This window comes from Populus trichocarpa, chromosome 2 (genome assembly GCF_000002775.5).
Source record: "Populus trichocarpa isolate Nisqually-1 chromosome 2, P.trichocarpa_v4.1, whole genome shotgun sequence".
Taxonomy (NCBI): domain Eukaryota; kingdom Viridiplantae; phylum Streptophyta; class Magnoliopsida; order Malpighiales; family Salicaceae; genus Populus; species Populus trichocarpa.
The window spans coordinates 14,070,568-14,094,348 of NC_037286.2; the positions used below are offsets into that span (position 1 = coordinate 14,070,568).

A 23,781-nucleotide genomic window follows, 5' to 3' on the forward strand; every position below is an offset into this window, starting at 1 on the left:
AAATAAACTAACATTCAAGGGCTTTTTAGACCTTATATTTGCTTTAGTATATTAAAATAATTTTATTACCCTTGAAAATAAAAAAAAATCAGTTTAGGGGTTTCTTTTTCTTTTTAGTTTGGTTTTATTGTAGTTCGTAGATTCTCTCAAGAGGCAATTTGATCATTTGCTAAAGATGAAATTTGTTAAAAAAAACAAAAAAGGTGGCAATACATGAATAGTATCCATGTATTTTGGGCAATGTCATCCGGTGGCTAAACATAGGCTTTCAGGGCGTTGTCTAAATCGTCTTGGCGACTCCTTCATGCTTGGGTGGCCTATGTCATCGACGAGCCTATGGTTTAGTGCTAGTGATGTTTTTTTTTTCCCTTTCTTCTTGATTTTCACACTAACCCTCTAAATTTTTAAAACATCTTTCTAGTTTGTTTTTCCTTTAAATTTATCTTTTTTCTTTTATTACTCTTTATTTTATTTTGAATAATTTATAAATTTTGATTATTTTTTCAATTTCATCCCTTTAAATTTTTTCATCTGTTAAATTTGGTCTTCATTCTTGTAATTGCTATTTGTTTTTACAATTTCATCCACCTTGAGTTTTTTTTCTATCAAATTTGATTCTCGTTTTTTTATATTTTTTTCGCCTTTAAAAATTTTTAAAATTAATAGTTTTTCTCGATTTCATCCCTCAACATTAAATTAGTTAGGTATTAAGTTTCTTGATTGAGCTTAGGTCCAAGATTTAACGGATTGCGGGTTTGAGAGATTAGCCCGAGTTTATTATTTTTTGTTCTTTTTTAATATTTTTTTATTTTTATCATTCGGCATTTATTTAATTAAAAATTGATCTTTTTTTTACGCTTTCGATGAGATTTTTCAATGATTTTGAAAATAAAAGGGTTATCTCATGGTATTTTCATCCTTATCAAATTTAGTTTTTTTAAAATGAGTTTTTTTAATTAAATGAAATAAATTGATTAAATATAAGCATGTTTCTGAATTGTTGCTTTGATATCGTGTATGGTTTTTTTTAATTATCTAAATCTTAAATTATTTTTACTTTTTAAAAAAAGCACTAGCATTAACTAAATATTTTTCTTTTCATACTAAAAAAATTTAGTCTGACTAGCAATATATTTATAGGGATCAAACTAGTCCTAACATATCTGGAGTGAGATACCAATACTAAAATTAACTATAGCTGGTTAGATATATACACTTAATGGATTAAATCATAGATTTGGGGAAAACCATAAATAAGAGGGGACCCTTTTCTCAAAATAAAAAGCAAAGTATTTAGGGTTGTTTGGAAATGTGATTGTGATTATTTTTTAAAATATTTTTAAAAAAAATATATATTAAATAATATTTTTTATTTTTTAAAAATTATTTTTAACATAGATATATTAAAATGATCAGAAAATATTAAAAATACTTTTGAAAAATAAAAATAAATGGAATATAATAATTGAACCACATTTTAGAGCAATGTAAATACAATTATAATTAACGTCACTGGTTGCGTCTTTTTGTGTGCCTTAAAATTACCGCAGAGGTTGGGACCATGGGGTAACTGCTACCTTTTTTTATATAAAAAAAAAAATTTACCGATGCTCATGATGATATGCACTCGTTACATAGATGACATTTTTTATCGGTTGAAAATTATATAGGCTGCAATTTATACATAAGATTTCGTACTATCCAATAATTTTATATCAATGAAAAATAAAAATCATGTGACCTGTTCCGCTCCCGTTCTGGGTACGATCCTCTATGTGCATGCCTGTCACCCCCGCGGTGCCTTATCTGCTCCTGGGCTTGCAGGATGTCCAGTGGGCCATGAGGAATAGTCGTGGTGCGCGTAAGCTGACCCGGACACCCCACGTAAATCAAAAAAATAAAAAATAAAAAATCAACCTATAAAAAGTACGTGCACTCTCCATTGCTCCCAATAATGATAGTTTTTCTGTATTAATCTCTTACTTTACACTCTCTCTTTTTTATAAAGAATTTCAAAACTGATTAATTAACAATTTGTTTAAATTTCATTGCAATACAAAAATCTATATAAAAAAAAGATGAAAATAAAAAATAAATATCTTAAGCAAAAAAATCAAATAAATATCTAATAGTAAAAATATTACATCTTAATTTATTGGAGACAAAGAAGGATGAAAAGGAAAATATTGTGTATGTGCGCGTGCATCACTACACATGTACATATACTTAGGTTTTTTTTCTTATTAAAAAATCTAACTTTAATTACGAAAATATTCAAAGACGATGGATTGTCTTTAAAGAAAAAGACAAGCGGTGCTCTCATTAATTAATGCAGTAATTAGTGTCTTGATGCAACAATCACTATTTTTTTTATTTTTTTTCACAAGAATTTAGAAGGTTGTGCCAGAAAGGCTGCAGAGAGTGTGGGACCAAATCAACCAATTAAACTGGTTGGGAGGAAGGATGGTCGACGTATCATGTCTCGAACATGGTGGGTTGATTATAATCCGTTGACTTAGAATTTAATTTTGTATCAGAATTTTTAAAAAATTATTTTGGAATTAATCCAGTCAAATTTATTATTTAATGAGTAAATTTATAATTTAGTTCATCTATTAAACTTGGATGATATCCAATTGAACAAATTGAACCAATTAAAGATTTTGCTTTCATAATTTTTATAAAAAAAATAACATTGTTTTAATATTTCTAAAAGTTTCTTTTTTTCAGGTTATTGAGATTTTTTTAAAAAAATTATTTATTTATTATTATTGTTTATTTATTTATTATTTAATTAAAATAAAATTAATTTATTAAACATGTGAAAATTATAACCTAAATCATTAGTTTTTTTTATTTCCTTAAAATGCATTTACACACCTAAATACTTTTTTAAAAAAATTACGGACCTCCGGTATACCGTCGGCCAACTTGTACTGCATTACTAAGGTGAGGATGGAAGGTTGAGGACAGCAAAGCAGATGTTTATGCTGACCCACCCGACAAATAGGTGTCGGATATCGATATGTATAGTATTATCGAACCGTACTACAAATCAGTCCCCAACTTATCTATATAGTGATGATTCAGTCCCAAGCCCTCCGAGTATTTTCTTATTTGTCCTGAAAGTTGCTCGGTGCCTCTCCATTAATGATTAATCCCTCTACATTTCCATTAAAGAAACCCAAGTTAGGCTTGAGAATCACATGCTATCACCATATTTTCTCTGCGATCACAACGATTGGTAAAACAATTGTGAAGTTTCTTGTTAGCACCAGATATACCATCATGGTGAAACTAGTTGAAAATAAATAATTGATTGAGGAAGCTGAAGAAATAGACGAAGATAATTGTTAGGCTCTTGCAGTGTTTCCTGGAAATAGCTAGGCAATTTAGACCATGGATGGAGCTTGAAGCTCAGTTATAGATGACATTATGTTGGCCCAAGGAAAATCAATGCTTATGTGTCTTTTTCAGTGGAAATCGTAGTGTTATATTTAAATTTAAATACGAAGGTAATTATAAAAGAGGAGGTAGAGGAGAGAAGACTGGTGATTTCCGTAGTGGTGGTGGAAGATTGGAGGAGGAGAGTATGAGTGTGTGCTTTTGTGGCTCATCGGATCATCATCAGCTGCACAATGGAAATCTAAACCTAAAACCCACAAAACCAATACTTCAAACATAACAAACAAACTTCAAATTAGAAGATTTATTTCTCAAATTACCATAATATTATCCTTATAAAACTGTTTAAGCTCAGCTGGGTTTCTTCGGCCCTACACCAGGAACTGTCACTGTGGTTGGCTGGGTTTCTTGCCAACAAGGAAGGGAGAGGATTTCTTGTAGAAACAATAAGAGAAAATAATGGCTTCAATTATTTATTGCGGGCTTGCTAGAGATTGGAAAAAAAATAATGAAAGAGAAGAAGAAGAAGAAGTTAGCTAATGATGGTATGGTTTTTTTAGTTTAATATAAAAGTTGTAATATTATTATTGTAAATATTTTTTATTCATTAAATAAAATATAATAACTATTTTATAAATAATTTGATATTTTTTTGTTGATTTTTTTTTATATCAACTTGAGAACGTAAACTATTATGAATATATAAACTTCATACTGTAAAATGTGATTTTTGAAATAACAAGAGCAAAATAAAAAAAAATATAAACTAAAGAAGGTTTTTCAGTAGTAATCCAAAAACAATTATATTAGAAAATCCTACCATCTTGCACAAATAGCATTTAAGTCCCGTTTGTTTGCTGGAAAGTAATTTGTTTTTGGAAAGTGAATTCCTAGAAAGGAAATTATATTTTGATGTTTGGTAGTGTAATGGAAAATAAGTTGGAAAACATTTTCCAGTGTTTGATTATGTCATGGAAAATGAGCTGGAAAATAACTTATTAATGTTTTATTTTTCTCAAGTTTATTAAAATAATGAGGAATAAATCTTACAAATTAAAAGGTTGAATGAAAATGAAATTGAAAAAAAAATTTCATAAATTATCTCAAATAAAATAAATAATAATCAAAATAATAGAGATCAAATCTAAAAATAAAAAAAATAAAAGATGAAGAAATTAAAATAATAATAATTAACATTTCATAAATTACTTCAAATAAAATAAGTAACAATCAAAAGAATAAGGATCAAATTTGATAGATAAAAAATTTCAATAAAAAAATAATAAGGGAAAGCAAATAACAATTATAAAAATGAGAACCAAAGTTAATATAAAAATTAAATTTTAAGGGATGAAATTGAAAAATAAATATTCAAAACAAAATATATATATATATATATATATATATATATATATATATATATATATATATATAGCAATCAAAAGTTTGAGGACCAAATTTGATATAATCAGCAAATAATGTGACATTTCTAAATTTTTCACAACTTCCGGAAAGTGTTTTCCGTCCAAATTTTTCAGGAAAACACTTTCCTGGAAACCAAGCCAAATTTTCTTTTGACTGGAAAGTGTTTTTCGTTGACCAACTTTTCTAATGACAAACAAACACAGGAAAGTTTGAAAAGTGGTTTTCCGGAAACTACTTTCCGGAAAACAAACATGACCTTAACTAGTTTTAGACTCACGCGTAACTGTATGCTCGAGTTTTTTCCATAAAAAATAATATTCAAGAGCTGCAAATGCTTTTAAAAAAGAAGGAAGGAAAATCTAAAATTTAGGTGATAAACTTGATTGGGTTAAATAATTTCGTTTTGTTTTAATCAGCTAATAAGAAAAATAAAAAATGCAACAAATGGATCAAATTAAAAAAAAAAACAGATTATTATAAAATGGAAAAAATATTTTTTTCAAAAATAGAAAATAATGTAGCTTAATTCCTAACTCTTTAAACATGGAAAGATAAATTTGGGTAAAAAAAAGACCTAAAACAATTCGTTTGAGTCAACTTGAGTTAGCATGACAAATCTGTAATCCCGGTAATCAATGTCAAGCCAACCTGGGTTATCCAGGTAAACCTCCGGCCTAGATCACGAGATTGAGATAACAAAATAGAAAAAAAAAATCACAAAGCCTATTAAAAAAACAAATGTCAATATACGTTAACTTTTCAAACTCGTGGCTCATATCACAAAACCGGAAACATCTTATTTGAAAAAGTCATAAAATTCAATTCCAAAAAGAATTTTAATTATATAAAAGGATTAAAATAATTAAAATAATAATGATCAAAATTAAAATACAAAATAAATTTTATCTTTTATCGAATGGTGAGATTGAAAAAAATCAATTTAATGAAAGGATAAAAAAATAACCAAATGAATGACGATCAAAATTAAAATAAGAAATACAAATAAATTTTTTATTGAATTGTGAAATTAAAAAGAAAAATCAATTTAACAAAAGGCCTAAAAAAAATTAAAAGAATGAGTATTAAATTAAAAAAATATTTGAAATTAAAAAAAAATAAAACTTCTAAATGAGTTTTATGTTTTAGTTTTTTTTTAAATGAATTTTTCTTTTGGTGATTTGAGGGACAATATCATAAAAACAAATGTGACATATAAGAGAAAATGTGAATATATAAAGACAAAAAAGTTATTTTTTTCATTAGATATTTAAATTGCTTATCAAGATTTATTTTTGTTTTTTCTTAAAAAATAATTATAACAAAATATACAACCTAATATACATGTACAACAAAATTAATAGTTAAACATATATTGAAATTATTAAAATATAATTATCTTTCTAAAAATAATATTAAAATATAGTAATTAATATATTCACCACATGAATTGCACGAGCAAAATAATGATTAAGGCATCATCTAATTAACTTTTATACTACAATGACTAATTAAATAGTTTTAATAAATTATAAAAATTAAATTATAAATAACCCTTACTTCCATGTTATTTAATTAATAATTAATTTAGTTTTTATTTCCTCAAGCGTGCTTGGCTTGACTCTTTTTTTCCTCAACAATAGGTTTTTGTTGATTTTTTTAATTTCATTATATTAATATTTTTTATTTTAAATTGATTTTTATAATTTTTTTTTATTAAGTAACTAAATTAAAAGAAAAGGTTATTGAATCCAAAATAGTACACGACTCAGATTACAAGTTTGATATATTAATTTATATTAATTATAGTTGATTCAATATATTATTGTTTTAATATTTTAAAAAAAATTATTTTAAAAAAATTTAGATTTAATTTTTTTTTATCTAACATGTAGCTATGTAAGTTATCTAGTACAAACTATAAAAAGGACCCCAGAGAAAAAAAAAATATAAAACCTGTAATTTCGAAAATTTTGCTTTACTTTCTATTGACTCAAATTTTATATTTTATTTATTTTAAACAACATATTATGAAGGGCGTAAGTCGTCAAAGAAGGATTTATATTTATAATTACTATCTTTACTAGTTCCTTAATTATATATGCTTCACCGAAAAGAAAGAAAACAAAGGACTAAAAGAGTATCATTAATGGCCGAGGATCTATAGTATATGACAAGATATGTTGCCCACCCTTTTCATCGCGTGCTGAAAAAACCTTTTATGTAAAAAAAAAGTGCTAAGCTAAATCAAATCCAAATCTTAAGTTATCGGCTTAAGGGACCATTTAAATAATATGAAAAAAATAATAAATAAACTGAAAAAAACAGGGGAAAAAATAAAATAAAAAACTATACATGAGCCTATTTGTATTATTAAATAATACAATGCTAACCTAATAAAAGAAAAACCGCAAAAAGTAAAAAAGTTAAACTTCAAAAGAAAAAGAAAATATCAGTTTAAAAAACAAGGGGGGACTAAGAAAATGCAGGAGAATCTCTTAAGGCCGGTCTAATTTAAAAAAACTAACAACTCGTTGAATCATGGACTAGAGTTCAATCAAAAAGTTTAATTGTCAATCAAATTAATTTTAAATGGTGAAATTATTGAAAATTTATTAATAAGAAAACATGAAAAAGCAACAAAAAGAACGAGGATAAAATTTGAAAGAAAAACAGTTAAAGAGGATGAAATTTGATTTTTTTAAAAAATAATACCAAACAAAATAATAGCAATTAAAAGAATGGGTGCTAAATTTGAAAGATTAAAGAGTTATAGGGGATGAAATTAAAAAACATTTGTAGTTTGTACCAATAAAATCAAAATGCAAAAAGATAAAAAAAAAAAGGTTAAAAATAAGAAAATATAACAAACCTGTTCAAATTTTAAAAACTCAGAACCCGTGAAACCCTGGATCCGGCGTTAATCAAGAAATTTATTATGAGCCAATTTAAGAATATAAATTTTAAAAACTTTTTAAAGAAAAAAAAATAACAATCAAAAGAATAGAGATTAAATCTCACAAGAAAAAAAAAACAAAGTAAGGTGAAATAATAAAATAAAATCATTCAAGATTTTTTTAAAAAAAACTTGTCAAGGCTAAAAAATTGACAATCAAAAGAAGAGAGATTAAATTTGAAAGGAAAAAAAAAGAAAATGATGGTGAAATCATAAAAAAAAAAATCAATTGAAAAAATGATTCCAAAAAAAAATAGCAATCAAAATAAAGTGGGCTAATCCAATAAATTATTTAAGATAAAAAAATCACAATAAAAAAAGATCAAATTTGAAGAATCAATAAATTAAATGGTTGTTCTTGAATTTTTAAGGAGTTGGCGAGGAAATCTAGGTAAGGGGAGAGAGAGAAAGGAGGGAAAAAAATGGCTACTAACACGAAACCGCTATGAATATTGACCCACGCGCTGTCTTATTTGGTCTAGGACTCTGATACCTTCCAAATGTTGCCCTTTATAGCGGCGTTTGATGGGCGGATTACCCCTCACGCGCCACTTGAATGGTGCGAGGGCCGTTCACACGCTGGTGTATGTCATGCATGCTCCACCATGTTTTTTTTAATTATATTTAAGAAATGTAATTTACAACAATACTTCTGAGTACCTTGAAAATTTCAATTAAAAAAAATAATGTAAAATGATGGAAAAAACCTTTATACGAGAGTTCAATTGATTTTGTCTTTAAAGACATCAAAATAATTATATTATTATAAAAAATTAAAAATGCAAAAATATCCTAGAGTAATAGATATTAGATTATGGTATTTTAGGATTAAATTAGTAATTTTACGTCACAAAACAAAACAAAATTATTAATCTAATCCTATACAATTTAAAAATAATAATTGCATCATGATGAAAAAACAATATTATCCCCAAAGCTTAGTGCATTGCCTTTGTAAGGGTTTAATTTTTTGTTAATTTTGAGTGTTCATTTAGGGATCATTAATTTGATTATGAGTGTGATTTTAGTTATGGCGGTGGCTTTAAAAACTAATGTCACAGCTCATTCCATGTATCATTTCCAGGAGTTATAATTTGTAGTTTTTTAAAAGTTATGGCCACCTATAGCTTTCCCAATCAGATTGTGAGTGCCTTACAAAATGCAACTTCATGATTCTTTTATTCATAAAATTTTCTTGTTTTTGTGTGCTTAAATAAATGCATAAAAATGTGCAACTAGGACTATATTTCCTGAATTTCTACACAAATCAAGATTGAGAAAAAAAAAATTTCCAAGCATTAACTCAAATCTATTATCGAGCTTTATTCATCGAAATATAGAGATATTTATCACCGAATAGGCTAATCTTTTCTTTCACAATAAAATAATAGATGGAACTATTATTAAATAAATTATTAATCGATTCATAGATCACTTCGGAATGGCATATACATCACACATTTCTTGCATATTGCATGGTCTTTTCTAAAAGAAAAACATAATGTTCTTGTAGATCATAAATTAACATTGCAGGAGATGGTGTTTCCCACCAATCCAGTATCTTATAATGTTCTTGCCATGTCACGCTGTCGTTTTTTCTCATGAAATAGTATCACTGAGGGTTGAGGGCTTATTTGTCAGTGGCTGTGTAGGATAGGACTGGTTTGTAGTCTTCCCATAATATTAGAGAGAGAAAGTGGCTGATACAGGGGGAAAAAAAAAGGTTGGTTCTTAGGATTTCATTGGACAACCTTGCCTACTATTGTCGTGGGTGTCCACTAGCGGCTTTTTTGTCTTCTCCTTTTCCCTTCTTCTTAATTTTATCATCTCTCCTTCTCTTGTGCTATGTATGCTATAAATTTATTTTCGGGTATATAAATATAGTACTTATTATTTATTGTAGGGTTTCTTTCTTTTCTCTTCTCCTGTTATTCTCTCTCTCCCCTTAACAGTAATGATTTTCTCGTTACGGGTATCGTTGTTGAGGAATCTGAGGAGTTGTGGTTGTGAAAAAGTGGCAGTTAAAGCATTAGAAAGACAACAACTAGAAGAACAAGAACAAGAGGAAGAAAAACAGACAGAGATATAGATAGATAGACAGGCACACGAGTGTTTGGTGTGTGTAGAAAAGAAAGAGTGCTTGTTTTGTTGATTGATGTGATCATCACCAAAACAAACGGCTCTTTCTGGCTTTATTTACCGTCTTTTCGTATTTCTCTCTATATTTGGTCTCTCTTGGGGGGTCTTTTACTGATTTTTGTTCCGGCTGAAGGGTGGTTCTTCCGTTAACATTCCTCTTTTTTTTTCTTGTTTTATCTGGGCCTTGTTCTTTGTATTTTGTTCTTTTTGGTGTGCAATATTGTATATCATCATGGCTCAACAAAGGCAATTTCAGATGGCGGGTGGTGGCAATTCAGGGCAGTACAATGACACGACTTTTACCAAAATCTTTGTTGGTGGTTTGGCCTGGGAGACACAGAGAGACACCATGAGGCGTTATTTTGAACAGTTTGGAGAGATCCTGGAGGCTGTTGTTATCACAGATAAGAATACAGGGAGATCCAAGGGATATGGCTTTGTAAGCCCATTATTTGTTTTTTTATCCTTCCTTTTTCTTTCCCTTTTGCGAGGGGTATATTTCCCTGTCTTCCTCTCACTGCATGATTCGGTAAAAAGTGGGTCTTTGTTCTTGTTTCTTTAGGTTACATTTAAGGATCCAGATGCAGCCATGAGAGCTTGTCAAAACCCATCTCCGGTGATCGATGGAAGGAGGGCAAACTGCAATCTTGCATCACTTGGTGCACAAAAGACTCGACCACCAACCCCTCAACACGGTCCATTTCTCTCTTCTCTGTCATCTCCTTTCCATACCTTCCCAGATATTTTTTAGAATACTTTGCTCATCTCAATGTATGTGTGTGTGTATATATATATATCCACTTTCTATGCAAAAGTTAACTATCCCTTGAATATTCAACCAACATTGCTCCATGAAACAACACAAAAAATGGGGCAAATGCCCTTTTGTCTTTCATTCTTAAAACATGTAAAGATTCCAATTTTTGAACCCACTCCATGTTGATATTGTCTTTAAAAACCGTGGCAAGATAGCTGTTACAAGCTTATAATTACTCTATTCGTCCGCTTGCTAACTGAAATGTAGATCTGTATTCACTGAACAAGAGGATTAAAGTATTTACTTAAGGAAAAAAAATGAAATCGCAGGCACAGGACGGTTTAGACCAGTACATGGAGTAGTGGCTTCACCTACTTATCCTGGATCCGCAGCTCCATACACCCATCAACCCACTGGTCAATATTCATTTCCTTATTCAGCTTATGGGTAAGTAAACAGTAACAAATAAAAGTCACCAGGGAATGTTTTCTTCAATTTCACTCTCCTTTAATATGCTTTCAATTTTCTGTATTCATTATCTTATCATATTCTACCTTTTCCTCCTCCTGTCATCTCACAGGTACACTGGATATTCACAGGATGCCATGTATCCCTTGGTTTGTATTGACGTGATATACTTGTATAGCTAATGTCTTGTCCAACCAATTTCATCTGCGTTGTTTGACCAGAGTCTTATGGCATCGTTTGCAGGGCTATTATGGTGTTTATGGAGGTCAGCAATTCTCACCTTACTATACCACTGGAGGGGCATCAGGAACACCAGGGATGTTCCAACACAATTTCTACCCATTTTACACTCCGTATGCACAGAGTAGCCAAGCACACGGTTTTGGAATTCAATATCCCCAAATGGTACAGTACCCTTATTTACCTCAGCAGTTTGGCTCTACAGGAATCTTATCACTTCCTTCTTCTGTAGCAATGGCGACTACAACTGCAGGTGATCATTCTAATAATTTCCCTGACTTGTTCATGAATCAAATTTATCCATTTGATGCTAGTTTACTTAACATAAGGCTAATGACAGGATCATTTGAATGTAACCTGCAACAGGTGCAGCCACAATGACTATGACAACTACTACAACAGCAGCAGTAGCACCAACAGCAAATACAGGGGTGGTGGGAGCAGGAACAGGTGCTTTGCAAGCATCTGGAACAGCTACTGAACAAAACTCACCAACCAAATAATAAGTATGGAAAGTTCGTTGTCTTCTCACATGACTGACAACATCCGCAAATCGCAGACCAGGAAAAACATAATGGGGAAGAAGGAATAAGGAAAACATTGTTTCATGTCTCTGATTCAAAAGGAGGGTTATGCATGATCATCAGTTAGCATAACATCAGAAGAATCCAAAAATTCAGCATCAGATTGTTCATTTCATGGAAACAGGCATTTGAGATACAAAAGCTCACTCCACTAACTCTCTTTCAATCTTTCAAGCCCCCGACATTATCAACTTCATCATCACACATGTTCGGTCTAGGACACTAGGGAGTCTCAAGCAGTTGTTAGCGTTAACTAGGAAAAGAAATCATATTCATTTCATGTATTAGCACAAGGTGGAATCCAATATTGGCATTGGATTCTACCTCAGATACTAATCAGCAGATTATTATGTCTCGGAGGCAGAGAGCATCCGATGACTTACTCTTGTTTATATTTGGCAGCAATCAGGGTTCAAAGATTGGTTTTATATCTTTGAGCCCATATTGGTCAACAAGAAAGTTGGGCTATGGATAGCTCAGTCATTAACTTGTAATTTTTATTTTATTTTTTGTTTCTTCATTATTCATGATTGACTGCTTTTTTATAATAGGATCAGAACATTAGTCGGGGGAAAGAAGATGGTGTCTCTGTCACCTTATATTTTTCTGTTTACAGATAATCATCTCCTTTACATTTCATCTTTTGCTTTCATCCGGCATTTCTTTTCTTATTCAAATCCCTTCTTTTGCATTATCACATCTTTTGGGGTGTGTGTTTGGAATCCAAGGGGATCTCGCAAAGGGGAGTCAAATGGGTGTTGGTACCTTTTCTGTTCCAAAGTCGGGCATGCGGGTTTGCATCACATGGCTGTGGCAGTTGGAATTCTATGTGGAAGTGGGTGAAGAAGTTTCTGCTAAACAAATGATGATGAGACGAATCTAAACTAATATCATTGATATGGATAATGCGTACATGGTCAATGGCTAATGAAGATAGGTTCTTACTTTTTCTCCTCATCACATGGTCTCCAACGAGGTTTTTGTTAGTTTCTGGAGAATTAGAAAATTACAAAACCTGCTGCCTAGCTTACCAATTGAAGATGATTTTCGCCTAAACATGGATTCCAATTCTCATAGCAACTTGGTTCTAATGCAAAGGCAGAATAAATCCGCGAAAGGTTACCAGGGAAATCTTTTACAAGTTTTTTGTACAAAGCATCAGGTGAGTTGTGTACCCAAACAACCTGCAAGCTCTAGCTACTCAATCACCGAGTTTACCTCTCTGGCAGTGCACTGAGTTTTCCGTAACTCATCTCAAACAGAGAAGGTCATGATACCGATGCAAGATTGAAATCGAAAATGGCATACAATAAAGCAACATGAGTTGCAGACATGTTCTTCTGGAAGGAGAATACCAGCGCATCTATAAGTTGTTTCAAGAACACAATTAGGCTAGCATACCAGAAACGATTCTATCACTTCTGCTTCACATGGCTATACGTCTGACATTTTTTTCAAACTTCACGATACAAATAAATGATTTCAAATTGTGGTAGGGAAGCATTCTCGCGTAGTTTTCAACAGCACATCTTGACATCGTCATTGCCAACCAGCAGGACTAATGTTTAACGAAGTTATTAAAACAGGTCTAGTCATAACCTGACTTAAAACCCGAGTGAATTGAATGAGTTAACTCGAGTTAATCCGGATTAATTTAAAACGATATCATTTTGATTTTTTTCTAAAAAACTCAAGTTTTGATTAGGTCGACTGAGTCAACTCTCATCCAATTTAATTTAAAACCTGGCTCTAAGTCAAATCCCGTGGCAAGACCAGATTTAATAACATTAAATGTTATAGTAAAATATTGTGGAAGCATACCTTAGGTTTGATGACAAAATGGAATTTAAAGCGTAGTACACACTATTAGTAGATAGACATCTTATCTTCTCTATGCCCAAGAATCAACCCAAAAATTCGAGTAGATGTTGCCCCAAAATAAATGGGAAGAAGAAATCCATTAGACCACTTGAAATCTAGACATTCATACAATGACAAAGCTTCTTGCATCTCTATAATTGCCATAAAATGAATCTTTTTCGGATCTCAAATATTCCCCAAATTTACAAGGTACATGCCATCTCTATTCATAGCAGATAGATTCAATAAAAGCTGCGGACACACTTAAAAATTTGGCATTTGTGTACAAATCCAGGAACGAGTACTAACCAAGCTTCTTGAAATACTACTGTCCAAGCTCAAACAGTTTTCTTCCTAATACAACAGCCAAAATAAAACGAACGATTGTCTCTGATCAAATTTTTCTATTGTTTGACATGCAATACTACAGAAATTATCATACAGAAGAACATATGGTAGCACCCAGAGCATAATCTATAGGCAGAGCAACTAACCCTCAGGAAGTGCAAAGCAAGAGGCTATGCTTCCTAGAAAGGCAGTCATTTCATGGTTGCATCAAGTTCTTAGTAAAAAGTGAAATTAAAGGAAACTTGGTTAATTCAAAACAGGAAAATTATGTTATGCTAAAAGAAAGTTCACTAAAACTGTCTATATCAAGCATATTACAGTAAGTAGACAATGCAGCTAGTCTCATGGGTCTCTCGAACTCCTTAACCTTCGAGCTTCCTAGAGTATCTGGTATAAGATGCAGCAATCAGACACAAGAACAAAACAATTAGAAACCTATGCAACAGAAACCTAAGCTGAATGGATGTTTTCAAGCAGAAATATCCAAAAATCTATTTCTTCCAAAGAAACCAAACATACCAACTGTTACATGACAAGCATATTATGCAATGGTCAAAAAACACAACACAACATGCTTCCTCAACACCCAGGAAACAAGAAAAACTGCCCTGCAAATCTAAACACATGGAACTTGTTCAAAAGAACTCCTATAACGCAAATCTAAACACATGGAATTAACTTGTTGAAAAAAAAATCTACGAGAGAGAGAGAGCACCTGATGCCTGGTCAATGAAACTCTATCTACTTCAATGGCGGTTTACCGCCTCCTAATGTTGAGTGTGATGACCGCCAAAAACGACGTCTTTCCCTTCATAATAAAACAATATTTCCCTCAAGTTGTAACAGCTCTATTTTGGCGATGACAATTTCACCCGTGAAGACCTACCTGAATTTACCGGAATGATTTTTTTATTTTTTTTTTGTTAGATCGGGTTGGATAATATTTGAAGTGAAAAAATCAGGTTTGGAATTTGGATAGGGTATCGATACTGCTCTGGTCCTCGACCCGAAATCCTGTCTAAACCCGACCCATAACCTTAAAGTTTTTGAAAATTACATTTATATCCCCACCTATATTTTTTTGAAGAAAAACTAGGTTTCTTACTTGCCTCTCCAGCCGAATCCTCCCTTCTCTTTCTGTATCCCTCTTGCTTTCTTCAGTCTTCTTCAATCTCCAGCTAGCAGCAGACCTGCCGGCAGCAAGCCAGCAACACCAGCAGCAAGCCAGCAAGTCTGCACCTAAGGTTGGTTTATTCTGGTTTCTCACTTACCTTCTATATTATAACCAAGACTAATGCATTAGTCTTTTATTCTGTTGTATTGATTCATAAATGCTACAATAATTCTTTATTTCTGCATAAATTAAACAGGTTATGTATTATTCTTGGTTATAATATTGAATTTATTTGAGATAATTTCAGCTCGATCATATGTTATGTCATGCCTTAATCGGATAAAACAAAGAAAAAAATAGGTCTCATCGGCTTCCTTCATAGCTTTCAGCTGATGTTTAATTTTAATTAAAGCACCCATGTTAGTTTTTGCCTATCGTTAAATAGATTTGAAGTTCTCATTGAAATTGCGGGTCAAATAAGTAAAGACAATCGCTTTTTTTTTTTTTCTGGTAAAAAAATGTTATTTCTGTTCTTCTGAAGATAGTCATTTTAGACCTCAAAGACTTAGTTCCTTTGTTTGCATTTCTTTTTCTTCTGCTATAACTTTTTTTTTTTTTCAATGTCAAGCAGGGTTGTTAATGAAAAGTGTTCCACTGTGCTCTAGCTATTGACTAAATGCTTATGTTGCCATGAGTATAAGGTGGCCTAGGCTTCTAACACCAACACAACTCTCTCAAATTTTGAGGAGCCAGAAAAATCCATTAACGGCGTTGCAGATTTTCAAGGATGCAAAAGACAAATACCCCAGCTATCACCACAATGGTCCTGTGTATGCCACCATGATCAGCATCCTTGGAAACTCAGACCGAATTGCTGAGATGAAAGAGGTTATTGATCAGATGCGCGACGATTCCTGTGAGTGCAAAGATTCAGTCTTTGTTACTGCAATCAAGACCTATGCGAGTGCAGGCCAAATAAGTGAAGCTGTCTCACTCTTCAAGAATATTCCAAAATTCAACTGTGTAAATTGGACTGAATCTTTCAATACCCTTTTGCAAATATTGGTGAAGGAATCAAAACTTGAAACAGCTCACCGTTTTTTCTTGGAGAACTCATGTGGGTGGGAAGTGAAATCTCGCATTCGTGCCTTAAACCTGCTATTGGATGTTCTTTGCCAACGTAATCGCTCTGACCTTGCATTGCAAATCTTCCAAGAGATGGATTATCAGGGTTGCTATCCGAATAGGGATAGTTATCGAATTCTTATGAGGGGATTGTGTGAAGATGGAAGGCTAAACGAGGCCACACATTTGTTATACTCAATGTTTTGGAGGATCTCTCAAAAGGGAAGCGGAGAGGATATCGTAGTATATAGAACCCTTTTGGATGCTCTATGTGATAATGGGCAGGTTGAAGAAGCTATGGAAATCCTTGGTAAGATATTAAGGAAGGGGCTGAAGGCACCTAAGCGATACCGCCACCGTCTTGATCTTAGTCAGTGCAATAATTGTGAAGATATAGAAGCCACAAAGCTTTTGATTAATGAAGCTCTAATCAGAGGCGGAGTTCCCAGTTTGGCTAGTTATACAGCGATGGCTGTTGATCTTTACTGTGAAGGCAAGACTGGTCAGGCTGATAAAGTGCTAGATGAAACTCAAGAGAGAGGCTATAGGCCATCACTTAGGACTTATGAAGCGAAGGTCACCGCATTGTGTAGACAAGGTAGGAGTGGTGAAGCCATTAATGTAATCGAAAGGGAGATGGTAGAGAGAAATAGTGTTCCAAATGTAAGATTGTATAATGTCTTATTGAAAGGCTTATGTGATGCAGGGAATTCAGCAATCGCTGTTAGTTATTTGAAAAGGATGGCTAAGCAGGTGGGTTGTGTTGCCAATCAGGAAACTTACGGCATTTTAGTGGATGGGCTGTGTCGAGATGGTAGGTTTGTTGAAGCAAGTAAGGTTTTGGAAGAGATGTTAATTAAATCATATTGGCCACCAGCTGATACCTACAATATCCTTATAAGGGGTCTTTCCTCCATGGGCAGGCAATATGAAGCTGTTATATGGTTAGAGGAGATGGTCAGCCAGGATAAGCTACCAGAACTTTATGTGTGGAGATCCTTGGTAACTTCTGTTTGTTGTAATATGGTTGCTGTAGATGTTAGCTGTGAGACATTTAATCAGCTTATCAGTTCATAGCGCATGTAAGAGCAACTATCATACATGAAGTTTGTCCTCTTTGACGTCCACGTTGATATTCTCCGTCTCTCTTCACAAATTAGAGTTTGAGTAGTGATGCAGGAGGTTTGAAGGGAAATTAATTTTCCTTGGTTATTTTTTTTATTTAGTTTAGAAAATTAAATATTATACTTGATAATTTTATTTTTCTACTTAGTTAAAAAATCTCTATAATAATTCCATAATTATTTATTGAGATTTTTTTTCTTTTTAAGATACACTTGGAATTAGTATAAATAAAGATATTTAGCTTGTATTTCGGTAATCTATCATAGAGAATAAATTCAATAATAAAAATATAATGGGGTTTTCTTGTTGTTAAGACCCTTTTCTGGAAAATTTATCTTCTTTGTGTTTTGCTTCCTTTTGTTTAGGTTCAGTTGCCCCAGTTGACCAGTTTTCTTGTATCATTTAAAAAAAACAAAGTAGAGTAAATTTCATTTTATTGATGATCTTGGGTCATTCTGAATTTTTTATCCAAATCCCGAGCAAGATGTTTCAGGTTTGTTCCGTCTGTTTTGTTTGTTTTAAAAATCTAGTAGGCAGGATTTGTAGAGTACTTGTTTCAACTACATCTTCCTAGTTAATGTACATTATTTTTGCTTAGATTGTATAATAATATTTATAATACAAATAATAATATTAAACATGTCTTATTCAAGTTTAAGTGAATCTAGCTGCAATACTATATCCAAGAGCTTTGAGACCTTCTTAAAAGTCAAACCCAGGTGTTTGGGTTTGTAACCCTTGCGGGGTCAGAAGACCCGGGCTTGCGGGTCTGCAGATCCAGAAGTCCTAGATCCAGACCGTAGACCCTAAACCCTAGAGCCTAGAGTCTGGCTGCCTTGCCTGACCCGGGCGCCTAGGGTATGGCAGCCATGCCATGCCCCGCCCCCGTGCCAAGGGTAGACAGTTTTGTCATGCCCCACTGACAACCTTATAATATCCCAACAAAATCCGAACTAACTATTTTATTCTCAATCATCATTTCAATACCAAATACATCTCGTGGAAAAGACAATCTCACCTCCACTACATGCTTAGCAAGTATCTTTGGCAAGAACAACTTCGTCATTATATTGCTTCAATCCACAGTGATTTGTGTCTAGGTAAACAGTGAAGGGACACCGATGCCTTTTAGTATAGAATGTAATTAGAGTGTGCATGTGCTATGCTGCAAGTGCACTTGAATTTTTTCTGTTAAAAATGATATTTATGTATTGTACGCGTGCTTTAAAAAAAACAAAAACTCAATAATTTGGATCTGATTGTTCAAATAAGCTTATTTTATTCTAATCAGATGAAAAAACACTAATAATAGTAAACGGACAAAAAACACAATCACAATAACTTGTGAAAAAACCTTTTTCTAAAAGTAGAAAAATGATGATTTTTATTTTTTAGCCAATTAAATATGAAAGGATGAAATTGGGTAAAATAAGAATAAAAAAACCTGATCGAGCCAGCTTAAATTAGCATGATAGATATGTAACCTAAGCAATAAGTGGTGAGACAACCTGGGTTAACTCGCCAAACCTGCATCCTAGATCATGAGGTCAGGATAATTCAATAAAAAATCAAAGAAAACCACAAAGCTGATTTTTTTTCTAAAAACAAATAATGGCGAACGATGAAATTGAAAAAGAAAATAAGCAAAAAAAAAATACCAATCTCCATTAACTTTTCAAACCCATGACCAGGATCATTATGCCAGAAGCAACACAAATAAAAAAATAACGAACCCAATCCCCAATAAATGAAATGCCGGAGGATAAAATCAAGGAAAAAAAGTGATCACATAAAAGGACTAAAAAAATAGTAATAAAAAGAATGAGAATAAAAATAAAAAAAAAATAAGGCAGAGGGCAGCTACAATTTTTTAATCAGATGGTGAAATGAAAAAGAAAATTAACTTTAATGAAAGGGGAAAAAAATCAATAACAAGTAACAAATTGAAAAAGTAATACACCATAAATTTGGATTGAAAGATGAAATTAAAAACTAATAAAACTTTTACAAAAGAGTTACAGAAAAAAATAAAAAATCAAAAGAATAAAAATCAAATTGAAAAAAAATAACATATGAAAAAATAGGATCGAAGGATAAAATTAAAAATAAATAAAACTTTTATAAAAGGATCAAACATAAAAATCAAAAATAAAAAAAAGAAGGATTGAAGTTGAAATATCAAGAACAAAGAAAACCAACCTGTAATTTTAAGAGAAGAAAAGAGAGAAAAAAAAAAAACCCCATTGATAATAAATCATCTAATCACCATTGACATGTGTAGTATTAACAAAAAAAAAAAAAAAAAAAAACAACAACAAAAACTCATCCATCAACATGTAAAAAAAAGACATTTTTCCACTGGGAGGAGTCGCAAAAAAAAGTGAATGATAAAATATGTCAATAACCATAATGAATTTATCTTTTGTTTTAGTTGTTTTGTTATTTTGGAATTATGCCGGAAGGCTCGTGGAAGCAAAACTAATATTTTACTATATACGATATAAAAATCTGATACTAAATAAAAAGTAAGGTGCACGATAATCAATATAATCATTTGAATAAAAAATATATTAGGTCAAAAAAGAAAGAAAAAAAGCTGATATCACGCTAACTATTAATTAATCTGGAGATCTAAAATTATCTCTTATGAAGGATTCCTTGTAATTTTAATTATTTTCTCTTTTATTTTTAAGTTTAAATTACCTCAATTAATTTTGGACTTTGGATCAAATTGAACTTAACCTTTGATATTTGAGTATCATTAAGTAATTAAAGTTAAAAATAATTTCTATTAATGTAGCCATTTTTAATTACTGAAAATCACCCCTCTATTCTCGTTATTTCTTATTTTATACTAGCCATTCTCAATTTCACCCCTCCTTTGCCCTTACTTTTTAGTTTTTACATGTCTTTTATGTCATCCTTTTCTCTTAAATGATAATATTCAACAAAAAAGTATTAGGATTTTAAAAATTAATTCACTTGCCAACAGCAACGTGGCGCTTCTAGGGAACATGATGAGGGTTGGTTCTGAACAAGTCTAAACTACAGGGGTCAAAAGGTAACATGTCTAAATATATGAGATGGAAATTTAGCTTACCATTATAAGAATCACATAATGGGCCTCGCCTTCGTAAGGTGGGCTCTATAACGCTGAACCCCTTAAACCACTAGAGCCCACGTTTCACTGCCTTTAAAACCCCCCTCTCCCTCTCGTTTCCAAACCCTAGAGATTATTTTGTGTTGCAGCAGCGCAGCCAGAGATTAGAAGCAACCAGCCTCAGATCTTATTTCCACAAGGTAAACAAACTTTTCTTCCGGAACACTGTTTGTTTATAGATAGCTGGATGCAATCGCTCTATTTTTTTTTCTTTTTGCGTTTAAATCGTTGATTGCTGAAACTTTGTCTACTGATTTCTTATTTTTTCTTTGATTTTTTTTTAATGGTTAAAGAAAGATGTCTACTAGCGAGCTTGCCTGCACGTACGCTGCTGCTATTCTCTACGATGATAACATCGCCATCACTGTATCCTTCGAACCCTAGATAAATTGTATTATCGTTGCTCTGTTTCTCAGTTCTTTCGTTCATATGTTTTATAGGATTTGCGATTTCTTTTTAAAGTTTTTATTCCGTTGTTGTAACATGTTAAAGTTATTTTTAGGATTTCAAGCGGATCTGTGTATTTTCTCGGATTCTTTAACTAATGTTTTTAGGCAGAGAAGATTGCAGAATTGGTTAAAGCAGCCAATGTGCAAATTGAATCTTTCTGGCCAAGCTTGTTTGCCAAGCTTCTTGAGAAGCGCAACATTGAGGATCTCATCTTGAATGTTGGCTCTGGTGGCGGTGCTGCTGTAGCTGTTGCTGCCCCAGCTGGTGGTGCTCCTGCTGCTGCTGCTCCTGTTGTTGAGGAGAAGAAGAAGGTAAGAAGAAAGGAACGAGTCATATTTGTTGTTGAATTGGGTGGTGGTTGTTTTCAGCTCTTGAGCTCTCTGACTCTGGTGATTTGCTGGTTGTATTTTGCAGGAAGAGGTTAAGGAGGAAAGTGAGGATGAAGACATGGGATTCAGCTTGTTTGATTAGAAGCTCCTTGCAGAATGCCCAAGTCCTCTGGTGCTTTTAGTAGTGAAATACCTTTTTGGATTGATTGGCAGTTGTCATTAGAAATACTTTTATTCGTGAATGCAAGACTTCTTGAGAATCCTGGATATTTATCTTCATGACTGGGGGCTTCTAGATATAATAGAAGTATTTCAGTTGAGTTTTGTTTTTTATTATGTTTGCTGGATTCTGATCTGATGCTTCACTGTTGACAGTAGTTTTATTTAGTATGTTGATGCGTGTTTAAATATTAAGTATGATCTAAAATATTTTTGCCTTGTTTGTTCCAGCCATTATAGAATTGTTGCTTGAAATTGCTTTCAAAATGGCCTTTTGTTTTAAGAATTTCTTCGGATTGGCATTTTAGATTATCTTAGACATTGGTTTTGTAATCTTGGTTTCCAATATTTTCATTTCTTGGTACATTTACAAAACAAGGACTCGAGTGCTTGCCTGTACATTACCTGTTATCTGTGCATATTAAGCAGCGGCTATTTACCATTGTGGAATACCAATGTGTAATGAGCTCCTCATGATATGGATTTTAAATATTTTGTTATCCAAGATTTGGATGCCCAAGTCTTCCGCCATTCTCTCACCTGTGCAAGCCTGGTAGCCATTGTTGATGCTCTAATATTTTGTGACTGTACTGCTTTTTTTTGTATTTAATCTTTTTCTTGCGGAGGATTTAAATGCTTCGTCTTCTGTCTTTTATTAGCTAGTTAAAGCTGTCGTATAATATTTGTATGCCGTTGTTTTTACCTTTTGCTGTTAGATCATGTACTCGTTGTGAGGTAAAAACTTCTGTTATCGAGAAGCCTAGCGTGCCTCCTGAGCCATTGCTGTAAATAGTTTCGTTTCTGCTTGATTAGCGAACTGTTAGCGAGTTGATTATTGATGGCATTTTTGAAATAGTACGTCCCTCCATTCGTGTGCTTGCGAGTCATCAGTGCTGTTGAAGGTGGTGAAAATAGTTTCCCCTGTTCTTCTCTCCAGTGTTATTTTCCAAGATATACTCAAGAACCAAAACCCAAATCCAATCTTTTGTCTATCCGTCCTCTCCTTTCCTTTCAGTGCCACTCAATTTATTATTTTTTTATAAATTTAAGAGATAGTAGTTAATTATTTTTATTATCCTTTTTTCTTCTTTGCCTAGCAACACGCATGCCTCTCTTTATCTCTCTCTCTGTCTCCTGTTTTTTCATCTACCTTTCACGCTCAAACTCGCTTTCTTGAGTATGTTTGTTTGTTTGTTAATGAAGATTTAAAGAGTTCTCGTTGCTTCACCTCTAACTCTCTCTCCCCTAAAGTCTTTAAAGTGTGGATCAATGGTGTGTTATTTCCAAGCTTTTTAGTGAGAGCTTGCTAGGTAGCCATCCCTCTCTCTAGCTAGCTCCTACATGTATTTTCAAGGAGAAGGAAGAGGGGAAATAGCTTAAAAACCCACTTGGCTGCTTCGTTATACTTGCACTTTGTTAGATGCTGAAAATCCGAAGCATGAGTTCTCTTTGCAAGATGGTGCGAGTACAAATATGGAGGCTTAGCAAGAAAACAATACGACGGCTGAAAGTCAGAATTTAAGGAAATCTGTTTGAATTCATTGCATACATTGTTGCCTGTAGAAAATCTCATGTTTCAAGAGTTGTGCCAAGTCATATTTTACTCAGTTTTTTTTCTTCGTTAAGTAGCTAAATTCCTTTTAATATAGGTACAGGAACTAGAAGTTGATCTGGTATAAGTTGTCCTTCCAACCTAATCTACATCGGTGTAGATCTTCTTGAATATTTCTTGAAATAAATGATTAAAATATCTTAGAGGAAAAATGTTTATAATTATTAGAAAAGTTTTTTGTATGATAAATATTTAGCAATAGGATGGTTGGTATAAGATCGGACTACCTATCTAATATTTATAGGTTGTCAAAGTCTATAAGAACATGTAATCTTTTTTTTTTTAATTTTTGCTTTGCAGACATTAATTCAAATTCTAAACTTGCAACATTAGCCTCAAGTTGATATATCCCTTCAAAACTCAATCACATCAGAAATAATGGCACTGCCCCCCTACTGTATAAAAGGGAGTTGTAATTAAATAATGCAAAAGCTCCATAGGAAAGGGAAAAGGCACAAAAAATCTAAA

The 23,781-nt window shown here is 32.4% G+C and overlaps 3 protein-coding genes and 1 long non-coding RNA gene across 5 annotated transcripts; 3 read left to right on the forward strand and 1 right to left on the reverse strand.

The window, feature by feature from the left end:
* The first annotated feature begins 9,507 nt into the window (after positions 1–9,507).
* On the forward strand, positions 9,508–12,610 carry LOC7478798 (uncharacterized). 2 transcript variants are annotated; one of them, XM_002301403.4, is made up of 6 exons: positions 9,508–10,361; positions 10,485–10,617; positions 11,009–11,126; positions 11,260–11,296; positions 11,391–11,640; positions 11,754–12,610. In XM_002301403.4, exons 1-6 carry the CDS (start codon positions 10,155–10,157, stop codon positions 11,888–11,890), a joined length of 882 nt encoding a protein of 293 aa, XP_002301439.2. In that variant the 5' UTR covers positions 9,508–10,154; the 3' UTR covers positions 11,891–12,610. The 2 variants fall into 2 exon arrangements, with proteins under 2 accessions (XP_002301439.2, XP_024449806.1); XM_024594038.2 differs by having other exon boundaries at positions 9,532–10,361; positions 11,728–12,610.
* Positions 12,611–13,963: 1,353 nt separating this feature from the next.
* On the reverse strand, positions 13,964–15,186 carry LOC112326672 (uncharacterized). Its single transcript, XR_008058622.1, has 2 exons — positions 14,699–15,186; positions 13,964–14,566 (listed from the first exon to the last, which is right to left on the reverse strand). It is a non-coding gene; the product is annotated as an uncharacterized LOC112326672 (long non-coding RNA).
* Positions 15,187–15,256: 70 nt separating this feature from the next.
* LOC7478799 (pentatricopeptide repeat-containing protein At1g05600) lies at positions 15,257–17,680 on the forward strand. The gene is made up of 2 exons (XM_002301404.4): positions 15,257–15,423; positions 15,925–17,680. The coding sequence occupies exon 2, from the start codon at positions 15,984–15,986 to the stop codon at positions 17,493–17,495; it is 1,512 nt and encodes a 503-aa protein (XP_002301440.4). The 5' UTR covers positions 15,257–15,423; positions 15,925–15,983; the 3' UTR covers positions 17,496–17,680.
* Positions 17,681–20,685: 3,005 nt separating this feature from the next.
* LOC7478800 (60S acidic ribosomal protein P1) lies at positions 20,686–21,815 on the forward strand. Its single transcript, XM_006386586.3, has 4 exons — positions 20,686–20,843; positions 20,997–21,069; positions 21,258–21,464; positions 21,568–21,815. Exons 2-4 carry the CDS (start codon positions 21,001–21,003, stop codon positions 21,622–21,624), a joined length of 333 nt encoding a protein of 110 aa, XP_006386648.1. The 5' UTR covers positions 20,686–20,843; positions 20,997–21,000; the 3' UTR covers positions 21,625–21,815.
* The last annotated feature ends 1,966 nt before the right edge of the window (positions 21,816–23,781 follow it).

Excerpts from the sequence above, each read along its gene's own strand:
- LOC7478798 (XM_002301403.4), top strand. The coding sequence starts at position 10,155 with ATGGCTCAACAAAGGCAATTTCAGATGGCGGGTGGTGGCAATTCAGGG. Across the intron at positions 10,618-11,008 it reads ACCACCAACCCCTCAACACG|GCACAGGACGGTTTAGACCA; the intron begins GTCCATTTCTCT and ends ATGAAATCGCAG. Across the intron at positions 11,297-11,390 it reads AGGATGCCATGTATCCCTTG|GGCTATTATGGTGTTTATGG; the intron begins GTTTGTATTGAC and ends CATCGTTTGCAG.
- LOC7478800 (XM_006386586.3), top strand. The coding sequence starts at position 21,001 with ATGTCTACTAGCGAGCTTGCCTGCACGTACGCTGCTGCTATTCTCTAC. Across the intron at positions 21,070-21,257 it reads ATGATAACATCGCCATCACT|GCAGAGAAGATTGCAGAATT; the intron begins GTATCCTTCGAA and ends TAATGTTTTTAG. Across the intron at positions 21,465-21,567 it reads TTGTTGAGGAGAAGAAGAAG|GAAGAGGTTAAGGAGGAAAG; the intron begins GTAAGAAGAAAG and ends TGTATTTTGCAG.
- LOC7478799 (XM_002301404.4), top strand. The coding sequence starts at position 15,984 with ATGAGTATAAGGTGGCCTAGGCTTCTAACACCAACACAACTCTCTCAA.